Source organism: Cannabis sativa, chromosome X, assembly GCF_029168945.1.
Source record: "Cannabis sativa cultivar Pink pepper isolate KNU-18-1 chromosome X, ASM2916894v1, whole genome shotgun sequence".
NCBI lineage: Eukaryota > Viridiplantae > Streptophyta > Magnoliopsida > Rosales > Cannabaceae > Cannabis > Cannabis sativa.
In genome coordinates this window covers 4,646,313-4,657,598 of record NC_083610.1, presented here as the reverse complement: position 1 = coordinate 4,657,598, position 11,286 = coordinate 4,646,313, and the positions used below count along the sequence as shown (strand labels likewise).

Sequence of the window (11,286 nt, the reverse complement as noted above, 5' to 3'; positions counted from 1 at the left end):
TAGCCATTGATTCCTTTCTGTAGCAGCGTTATCAAGATCTGAACTTAAACTCTTTCTCTTCTTCGGGTTTGGTTACCACCGTCTTACTCACTATGATTGAGTACTTGACTTGCTATGTGTGGGTACGACATTCATTCACTCACGGTTCGAATGGTGAAGAACAATGAAGGAGGTGAGAAAACACTAAGGAAGGAACTCTCTCGTCAACTAGTTGTCTCACATAGAAAACTAGGTTTGATTTGGTTGAAGGCATCAAGTAGATGAGTGAGAGTATCATGTTCCTTTTATAGTGTTTCAACTAGGGCTTAGGGTAGAATTATATGGATTAAAAAAAAATAAAATATTGGGCAAAAATAACTCAATGGATGTACATGATAGTGGACCAATCTCTAGTTAGATTTTTGTCACTTTATTTTAACTACTTATTCTTCTTTTCAATAATACCATATTTTCCAATTCAACCTTATAAATGTCAAAACTATTTATTTAATAATTATAATTAATTACTAAATAAAATTGTGATTTATGTAATGTATTAATTAGACCATACAAAGTCTCTTAATTAATAAATTGACCCCAAAACCTCTTTTCTTCACAATTAAGCCCTTAGTGAAAATTCTTAAATAAGACATAGTCTAATTTTAGAATTATAATTGATTAATTAAAATCAATCAATTGAGTCTGCAAGCAATATTATCTCAACTAGTGAGGGGATCATGAGCCTATATAATCGAGCTTTCAATAAGTAGATTTAGAATTCACCAAGTAAATTCTCAACTTATTAATTCTGCCTTGCTCCACTATAGATTTGGAATTGAATATACTCTCAATTATATAGAACTCTCTATATGTACCACGATATAGATACGTTATGATTATCCATTGTTACAATCCTAATAGTCAAGGACCCTCTATAGATGATCTACACTGAATAGGGACAAATTTACCGTTCTACCCTTCAATGTATTTTATCCTTATTACACTTACTACCTATAAATGATACTTCAGTAAACTAATATAATTACTGAAATGATGCCTCAATCATTTATCTCTATTTAGCCAAGCTCAAAGGAGATCATCGTTTCACTTCTATGTCCAGATAGAAGTTATAGATTCCATATCTATGATTAGCGCTCCCACTCAATTGTACTATCATGTTCCCAAAATGTACGTATCACCCAGACTAAAAGGTAGGCTTAATTAACAGGTCAAAGAACACAAATAACACTCTTGAGATCGAACCTAACCATGTCAGGATTAAGATCCATAGACCTAAGATCAACCATTAATATTGACTTAGAAAGATATAATGGTAAGTTTAGGATATCTTATCTAAGATCAATATCGGTCCCTTCCAATGTATACTCCATACATTCGATACTAGTAAACTTTGCCAATGCCTTGGAAAAGACATAACACTTATCCAAGGATTAAGTATACCTATCGCAGACTATCATGCCAATCTAAATCCAGCGAACTGACAAATTATGGGAATTAAACTTTTGAACATATATTCATGTTTATATTCCACTGTGCTGACGACACTATAATCATGAACAAATATATACATATTTATATATGTTATGGACTTAATAGAATTTATACATTAAATAATCATGAAATAAATCATGTAAACATGCAACATAAAATGTAGTTTCTGAACTTTATTAATTAATAAATCTGATTATATTGAAATGAGTTTTATTTAGGACACAAAACTCAACATATTTTACCCGTAATACAGAACACAATTATAAAATTTGGGCCAAATATAAACTTAACTTATTTTCTAAGTCAAATTTAACACAAAATTTACACTGAAATGATCTAAATAAGCCACATAAAAAAATTGGAAAAATTGCATAATAAACTATTATTTTTAGTAAAATATTTACACTTTTACATTGATAGTTTTTTTTTGTATATTTTTACGGTATTTTATAAAATACAAGAAAATCACATAAAAGTAACTGAAAAACAACGTAAAGAATATATACAAATAACAAGAAATCAAAAATAAAATAACAAGAGTACAATATAAAAATATATCAAAAAACTTTATTTTATGTAAATAAAATCTTAAAAACCATAAAAAATATTTAAAATTTTGTACAACCGTATTTTTATAATGTTTTATTTTTTATTGAGTAATTTACGACATAAATACTTAAATTTACTCTAACTTACAAATAAATACTTAAGTAAATTGCCACGTGATAATTTGTAATTGGTCTATATCATAAATTTTTTATTTTTTTTAAAAAAAATAATTAAAATATACTAATAAAAAATAACAACCAAGTGTCAGAAATATAACTTGCGCAAAAAATTAAACTTACATATTTATTTACAACCGAAAATTAAAATTAAATATTTATAAGCCAAATAATTCTTTTTTATTTTTGTGTTTTAGTGAAATTATCCCTAAAAAATTCTTAAAAAAAAAAAAAAAACCTTTTCGTAAAGTGGAAAATAAAGTAACCATTTTTATTTTCCTATAAAAGCGTTTAGCTTTACATGTTCTTCTTCTTCACTTATTTACCCTGTACTGCTAATGGAGTCACCAAACCAAACCCAGAACCAGAAAACTCTTAATGATTGTGATGATCATTTTCTGCAACTCAATTCCCATGTTTCTCCTAAACCCTCCATCAACCCTAGAAGGTTTCGTTCAACGTTTTTTTTTACTTAAATATGCACTTTATTAGTTTTTTTTTTTTTTGTGTGTGTGTGTGTGGCTAAAGTAAGGTTTTTTTATTTTTATTCTTATAATGTTGTTTTGTTGTGTTGTTTATAGGTATCAATTAGAGATGTACGAGGTTGCAACAAATAAAAACACCATAGCTGTAATGGAGACTGGTGCTGGGAAGACATTGATAGCCGTTATGCTTATTCAAAGCATTGGTCAAACTATAAAGTCAGCACAAGTTAAAAAGATCATCATTTTCTTAGCTCCCACTGTTCATCTTGTTAATCAGGTTTTTGTTTCAAAAAAATGATTTTTATTTATTTTTTGGCCTTAACTGGAAAAACCCACTTTTGCATTGTGGCCAATTTTGATTATATTTATTTCTGAAAAAAATAAAATGATGATTTGAGTTTTTGGGTTTGTTTCAGCAATTACTTTTATTTATTTTTTGGCCTTAAATTGGAAAACCCACATAATTTTGATTATATTTATTTCTGAAGAAAATAAAGTGATGATTGAGTTTTTGGGTTTGTTTCAGCAATTTGAGGTTATTAAAAGTCTTACTGAATTTGAAGTTGGAGAGTGCTATGGAGGTAAAGGGGTTGATGATTGGACTGAACAAGTATGGCAAAATGAAATAAACCAGCATGATGTAAGTTTCTGCCTTTTTTTTGTTTTGTTTTTTGAAAGTTTTGAGTAATATTTTAGGTTTTCTGATTGTTGAGATAATGGACTATTGTGCAATTGAGTTCTTTCCTAATTTCGAGTCCTCATTCTAGTAAATTAGAGAGTATCGAATCGAATGTGTCGAAAAAACTAATTTTCAATAACCCCGTGAATCGGTTTTGAAATGTGGGTTCTTGTAGCCTCTCGGGCATTGTGGTGTGCTCCCACAAGGCCTTGTGGCTTAAGGTTCGAGTCCTTCTTGAGTACCTACATAGCAATTGTTACAGTTTCCTATCTGATTAGGCTAGGATCCTAGTTACAAAGAAAGGAAAAAGTGATTTTGTTTTTTTTTATTATTTTTCTCATGGCTGACATTTAGTGTCACTGGCCAATTATATAAAGCCTTTATGTGCATAATCATGATTTGATAGTAACATTGGTTTGTAACTAACATCTCTACAAAGATAGAAGCCTTATTGATCTTATTACATTGTTGGATTAATACATAATTTTCTTGCAGGTCTTGGTTATGACACCCCAGGTTCTTTTAGATGCATTAAGAAGGGCTTTCTTTAGCTTAGAATCAGTAGGTTTAATGGTTATAGACGAATGCCATCGAGCTACTGGTAACCATCCTTATACAAAAATAATGAAGGTTAGTGTCATTTATGTTGAATTTGCATCCGTATTATATGTTTAAGAAGTGTTTTTGATGATTGATTTGCTCTCCTGTTTCGCTGAAGGAATTTTATCACAAATGTAGTAGTAAGCCTAAGATTTTCGGAATGACAGCTTCACCTGTTGTTAGAAAAGGTAGTAATTTGTCACTGCTATTGAACTCCTCCATTTGTTTTTTTCATTTTAACACATTGATGGCTCGTTTGATAGCTTGTACAAGGGTTATATTGTATTAAATAAAAAGGAACATTAAGTTTGGATAAAATTTTATATTGTATTAGCTTGTATTATAGTATTTGGAGAGGGTCTAGACTTGAACTCGGACCCGAACCTAACCCGGACCTTGGACCCTGACCAGGTCTCGGACCCCGGCCCATACCCCGGGTTCGAATCAGACCTGGTCCCAGATCCTGGACCTTGGCCCTAGACCCGGACCTCGACCTTGTACCCCGACCTGGACCTGACCCTAGACCGAGACCTCGACCCGACCCCAACCCTGGACACTGCCCATGTCTCGGCCTCGGACCCGCCCTCGGCCTTGGACACTGCCTCGGTCTCGGACCTGACTCTTGATCTGAGTCCAGGGCTGAGGTTGGGATTGAGGTTAAGTTTATGGTAAAGATAATATAATTTTACACAACCTATTAATACAAATCAAAACCAAATAAAGTATTGTATTAAATAATACTAATAAATACAATCCAACACAATACTATACAATACAACACAATATGGTATACCAAACGCGCCCTTAGAAAGCTTGGCTTGAATTGAGACATTTAGCTTATATGACCGAGTTTGTGACTGAAATGTGAATTTGTTACTAAGGTGTTTCGTCAACAACGGATTGTGAAGGTCAACTATCAGAACTCGAAACCATGTTGGATTCCCAGGTAGTACTTGTACATTTTTGTTTTAATTACATTGATTAGATGTCAATCATGATAATTAACTACTTTTTTGTATCTTAAATTTTGATTCCTTAGATTTATACTCTTGAAGACAAGACGGAGATGGAAACATTTGTCCCCTCTGCAAAAGAGACCCTCAAATTTTATGATCAAAATCGGTATCCATTTCTAGATTTGAAAGCAAAAATGGAAGCTTTATGGTTAAAGGTATTACAATATACTAACTTTACACAGCAATCCATTTGTATATGTATTTTCTTATTGAAGGTATCATCACAGAGATGATGATTCTTTTCTCTTTTCTTTTTTTTTTTGAACAGTCTGAAGCTTCATTTCCGAAGTGTCAAGAATCAGCGCAAAGTAATTACAAGGACATGGATGATAGAATGAAGACACTGCAAAAACGGTTGACAAATGACCACGTAAAGATATCATATTGCCTTGATGAACTTGGTCTCGTATGTGCTTATGAGGTATGGCTGTAATTAAAGATCTTAAAGAACAATTTTTGTTTTACAATTCCTATCATAATATGAAATTTATTAACATACTTGTTTTGTAGGCCGTGAAGATATGTCTGGAAAACTTCCCGAATTCTCAAGAAGATTGTGAAGTTCATAGAAAATTTTCGATGGAGTACAAATCTTTTCTCGAGGAAGCGTTGTGCGCTTTTGAAGAATCACTTGCACATGGTATACCGTTATTGAATTGTCTCCACTTCTCGATATGTTTTCTGATATCTGTCCTTTGTGATTCAGGCTGTGAAGATTTCATGGGTTCTGAATTTGACTATGTAAAGGCTGTGCATTTAGGCTATGTTTCTTCAAAACTACAAGAGTTGATTAACCTTTTCCAATCTTTCGGGTAAAACACAACAACTTCTTTTGCCAAATTTGTTCTAACTTAATATCCTTTAGGTTAACTTAATAAATTTCTGTGGTAACAGAGGAGCTATGGAGATACTTTGCCTCATCTTTGTCGATAGAATCATCATAGCTAAAGTAATCGAAAGATTTGTGAAGAAAGTCGCTTGTTTGTCTCATTTTACAGTTTCATATTTAACTGGAAGTAATACATCATCTGTTGATGCCCTTGCTCCCAAATTGCAAAAGGAGACTTTGTATTCGTTTCGCTCAGGAAAGGTCAATCTGTTATTTGCTACTGACGTAGTTGAGGAGGGAATTCATGTACCGAACTGCTCCTATGTGATACGTTTTGACTTGCCTAAGACTGTACGAAGCTATGTCCAATCAAGGGGACGAGCTCGACAACAAGACTCGCAGTTTGTCATGATGTTGGAGAGGTGAGTTTTGAATTTAAAAGATGATAATAATAATAATATAATAAAAGGATTGGATTTATGTTTGTTATGCATGAAATTTGCAGGGGAAATGCTAAGCAAAGGGATCGATTATATGAAGTCATTAGGAGCGAGCGTTCGGTGGTAGATACAACTACAAATAGAGATCATAATTTGTGCACCGTGAAGCCATTTACTCCCAAGGTTGCGCCTGCATATTATGTGGATACCACCGGAGCATCAATTACACCAGATTCTAGTGTCAGTCTCATACATCGGTATTGTGAACGACTCCCCGGTGACAAGTATGGATTTTTTTTCCTCATCATAAAGTCTTCCCTAAGTGTGTGTTTGTAAAAAGTTCGTTTCCCTACTTATTACTCGTGTCTTTTTTGGTTTTATGTTTCTTAGGTACTTCACTCCAAAGCCGACATTTAAGTACTCGAATCTTGGGCAACGGTCATTTGAGTGTCAAATAATGTTACCTCCAAATGCGGCTTTTAAAACGCTAATGGGTCCTGTAAGTACGAGCTCTCAGTTATCTAAGCAACTCGTTTGCTTAGAAGCTTGTAAAAAACTACATCACATGGGTGCTTTAGATGATCATCTTCTCCCTTCCACGGAAGAATCTTCAGAAAAAAGTGTCGCAGTGAATACCAAAGAAGCTGCTTCCGGTGCTGGTATGTGAATGTTCTATAATTTGGACAGATTTAGCATAAGTTTTCTAACAACTTTATCGATTATGAACAAGGGTATGTGTTTTTATAACTTGTCTTCATGTTTGTGTTTGAAGGAACAACAAAAAGGAAGGAATTGCATGGATCGACTCGTGCTCTTGCATTATCTGGCACTTGGGAAGAAAAGCATGATGCTGTTTTTCATGCTTATAGGTTTGTATTTGCTTGCAGTAATGTTGACGAGTTCTTTTCCGAATTTGTTCTTCTAATCGAGTCGAAGCTTGATGATGATGTTGGAAATTTCGAGTTGGAACTCTTCTTGGTTACAAAATCAGTTAAGACTTCGGTTTCTTATTGTGGACAAGTAAATCTAGATGCAGAACAGGTACAAATATAAGCTCCCCGGGTTAAATAATAATCCTTATCATGGTCTACTAACTTCGATTTTCATTTTTAACAGATGAAGAAAGCAAAATGCTTTCAAGAACTATTCTTTAATGGATTATTTGGGAGGGTATTTATGGGTTCTAAATCAGCTGGAACAAAGAGACAATTTTTACTACGAAATGATGAGAAAAGGTTATGGAACCAATTCTATACGTATTTGCTTCTTCCACTCGAATCATCAAACGGGGCAAGCAATGAATCTTGGAGAATAAGTTGGCAAGAAATGGATTCTTGTGTTTCCGTGGTAGAACTACTGATGAAGAAGTCATTGCCAGATAATGGCGAATCAGATAATGTGTCGCCATGCAAGACCGAGTCCTTAGAGAGTATGTGTGATAATATAATTCACTTTGCTAATGGTTCTGTCGATACATCCAATCTCGAAGAGAGGGTGGTATTGGCTATTCACACCGGGAAATTATACTCGATTGTTGAATTGGAGAGTGGCACATCGGCTGAGAGCCCATTCGAGGTTAACGGTGACGATGTTTCATCACCGTTCACTTCCTATACCGAGTACTTTAACAAAAAGTAAGTGATTGAATGTCCTAATTCACAATTTTTGAACTAATCTCTTTTTCTTTTCGGTTAAATAATGGTTGTTCTGATCAGGTACGGGATTGAGCTAATGTATCCGAATCAACCTTTATTGCGGTTAAAGCAAAGTCATAATCCTCACAACCTTTTGGTGAACTTCAGTGATGAAGGTTTGTTTAGTTGCTTGAGCTGAAAAGATGAAATAGAAAATAGTTTGAATGTATATTTTTGAATGATTTGCTTAAATGGTAGGTAAGAAATCGAAAAATGGCGTCTCTAAGCCACAAATGCATGCCCATATGCCACCAGAGCTTTTGATGACTATTGATATACCGAGAAGCGTTATAAAATCACTTTATCTAATACCGTCGTTGATGCACCGTTTGGAATCCCTAATGCTAGCTAGCCAACTTAGAAAAGAAATAGATTTTCGCACCTCAGATATGAGCTCTCGAATTTCAAGCTCATTGGTATGTTTCTAAGTGTTATAATATTCGTCGATGCTAGTTAAATCAGTTTTTTTGACTAACCTAACTAATTTCTTTGGTGATTAGATTCTTGAAGGTCTTACAACCCTTAGATGTTGTGAAAATTTTTCTATGGAACGTTTGGAATTGCTCGGTGACTCGGTTTTGAAATATGTTGTTAGTTGCCACCTCTTTCTTAAATATCCAAAGATACACGAAGGGCAACTCACTTCTCGACGGTCTTCAATTATTTGCAACAAGAATTTGCATAAATTGGGAATAGATCATAAATTGCAGGTATTTTTGTATGACCTTTCTTTATTAATTTTGTTCAAAGTTTACTCAAATGAGTTAAACACCTTGCTTTTCTTAGGGGTATATACGCGATGGTGCATTTGATCCACGTCGTTGGGTCGCTCCAGGACAACATTCGTTACGACCAGTTCCTTGTAAATGTGGATTGGATACTTTAGAAGTACCTCTTGATCAAAAATTCCAAACCGAAGACCCGAAAGTTGTACTGGGAAAGACTTGTGACAAAGGTCATCGATGGATGGGCTCGAAAACTATTGCTGATTGTGTTGAAGCCCTCGTAGGAGCATATTATGTCGGCGGTGGATTGACTGCTGCAATTCATACAATGAAGTGGTTCGGTATTGATGCTGAGCTTGAGCCTTCTTTAGTTTTAGAAGCGATTTCGATTGCATCTCTTCGGTCTTATACCCCAAAAGAAAATGAGATTGCAACCCTAGAGTCGAAAATCGAGTATGTATTTTCAACGAAAGGTCTTCTGCAAGAAGCAATGACGCACGCCTCTGATCAAGAACTCAATCTCGATTACTGTTATCAGGTAGTTTAGGATCCCTTAATCAACGTTATCTTTGAATAAGTGAGTTTTTTAAAGATCTATCCTATTAACTTCTTGAATGTTTCAGAGGCTCGAGTTTCTTGGCGATGCGGTCTTGGACTTGCTTACAACAAGGTACCTTTATCAGACCTATACAGATATCGATCCAGGTGAGTTAACAGACTTGCGTTCGGCTTGTGTTAGCAATGAAAATTTCGCTCAAGCTGCAGTAAGACGAGACCTTCAACACCACCTTCTACATTGCTCGGGTCTGCTTCAAAATCAAATAGCAGAGTATGTGAAATCTTTTGCTGAACATAACAATGCAAGTAGATCATTTGAAGGAGCAAAAGGTCCTAAGGCAAGTTGTTATTCTTCTTTTATTTTCGAAGTAATTGAGCGATGAGAGCCAAATGAATCGAAAGATTCATGTTTGGTTCGAGATCAGTTTGGTATTTACAACTAAAAATCTCGTAAACTTTCGTGTTTCCTCTTCAGGCTCTAGGGGACATATTTGAAAGTATTGCAGGGGCCGTGCTAATTGATACGAAGCTTAATATCGACGAAGTGTGGAGAATATTCGAACCACTATTGTCTCCCATTGTGACTCCAGATAAACTCGAATTGCCACCACTTCGTGAATTGAATGAATTATGCGATTCTCTCGGGCATTTCATCAAAGAAAATTGCACAAAGAAGGGCGAAATGGTGCATGCAGAGCTTACCTTACAGCTTAAAGATGTCCAGTTGATCGGAGAGGGAAGTGACCGTAGTAAAAAAGCAGCGAAAGGAGAAGCAGCTCGTCGGTTGTTGAAGAAACTCGAGGTTTGGCTTCATTTGAAAAATCCTAACTTTAATAGTTGTTGGAGTTATTGCTCTAAATTCTTGTAATGAATATGCAGACTAGAGGAATTTCATACTCATGGTTCTCCAAGAAGAGGAAGCAAGATACCGAAAATGTGGATGATTTGTCTTCCTCAAACATGAACATTGACGAAAATGGTTTAACAATAGACGACGAACTTGTAGAAGCACAGAACCATAAAAAACTTAAGAGAGATGGAACTGGAAATCTCGTAAAGTCAACTAAAGCAGTTATGGTTAATATCGTCGAGTTCTCTGAGAAAAAGGGATGTTCTTCGAACGATGACATCCCATCTATTTCGGAAATCAAGATGAACAAAGGAGGACCTAGGATGACATTATTCGAGCTTTGCAAGAAGCAACAATGGCAAATGCCCGAGTTCAAAACGAGAGAAACTAAATCAAGGTGAAGCAAATTGTATCTTTTTACATTTAAGGACGGAGCCAGGATTTAAGATACTTTGTTGACCTAACTATAAATTATCTTTTGGTCTCGCAGAACTCCTATTGAGCTCGGTGAAGGCTTGGAAAAAAGAACAGGCTTCAACAGTTTTGTATCAGATATAGTTTTGTACATTCCTAACTCCGGTGACATTGAATGTACCGGTGATGCAAAAGCCGATAAGAAGAGCTCGTTTGATTCAGCTGCATTGGCGATGCTTTACGAGCTTGAAAAATTGGGGAAACTCGTCATCGGTGACAAGTCTTGACTCGATTTTTTAGTGGAATAATTGTGTAGGGAGTTCAACTTGTGTTGTAAAGTTATAATTCACAATCCCTATCGATCTCCATTGCATGAGGTTTTAATTTGTAACTTGTAAATGAGTTTTTATTATGTAGTAATCGAATATTTTAGAAAAATTTACATCTAACCTTATATAGAAAATAATTACTAATTTATTAGAGAAATTAGAAATATACCCAAATATTTCTATTAAATAACTAACGTTATTAATTTATTTTTGGAAAATTTACATTGTGATACCAATTATATAATCATATTTAATCAGCTACTAAACATAATCATATTTAACCAAGGTTAGCATCCCCTCCGTGCCATGCCGCGCCGACGTGGTGCCCCCTTCGTGTCACACCCCGCTAGGGTTGGCGCTCCCTGTTTATTGCAGAAGCTTTTGTAACACAATTCTACACAAAATTTTTTGATTAGCAAAAATAATCATAATAATTAAGAAAATATTGCGC

The 11,286-nt window shown here is 34.7% G+C and overlaps 1 protein-coding gene across 1 annotated transcript; it reads left to right on the top strand.

The window, feature by feature from the left end:
• Positions 1 to 2,512: 2,512 nt before the first annotated feature.
• Positions 2,513 to 10,979, top strand: LOC133032804 (endoribonuclease Dicer homolog 3). The gene is made up of 23 exons (XM_061107305.1): positions 2,513 to 2,664; positions 2,798 to 2,978; positions 3,228 to 3,341; positions 3,876 to 4,010; positions 4,099 to 4,168; positions 4,862 to 4,926; positions 5,020 to 5,151; positions 5,265 to 5,417; positions 5,507 to 5,636; positions 5,703 to 5,808; positions 5,891 to 6,247; positions 6,331 to 6,549; positions 6,656 to 6,924; positions 7,038 to 7,306; positions 7,382 to 7,899; positions 7,981 to 8,075; positions 8,158 to 8,375; positions 8,460 to 8,669; positions 8,746 to 9,222; positions 9,308 to 9,580; positions 9,718 to 10,044; positions 10,122 to 10,489; positions 10,583 to 10,979. Exons 1-23 carry the CDS (start codon positions 2,555 to 2,557, stop codon positions 10,791 to 10,793), a joined length of 5,007 nt encoding a protein of 1,668 aa, XP_060963288.1. The 5' UTR covers positions 2,513 to 2,554; the 3' UTR covers positions 10,794 to 10,979.
• Positions 10,980 to 11,286: the final 307 nt, after the last annotated feature.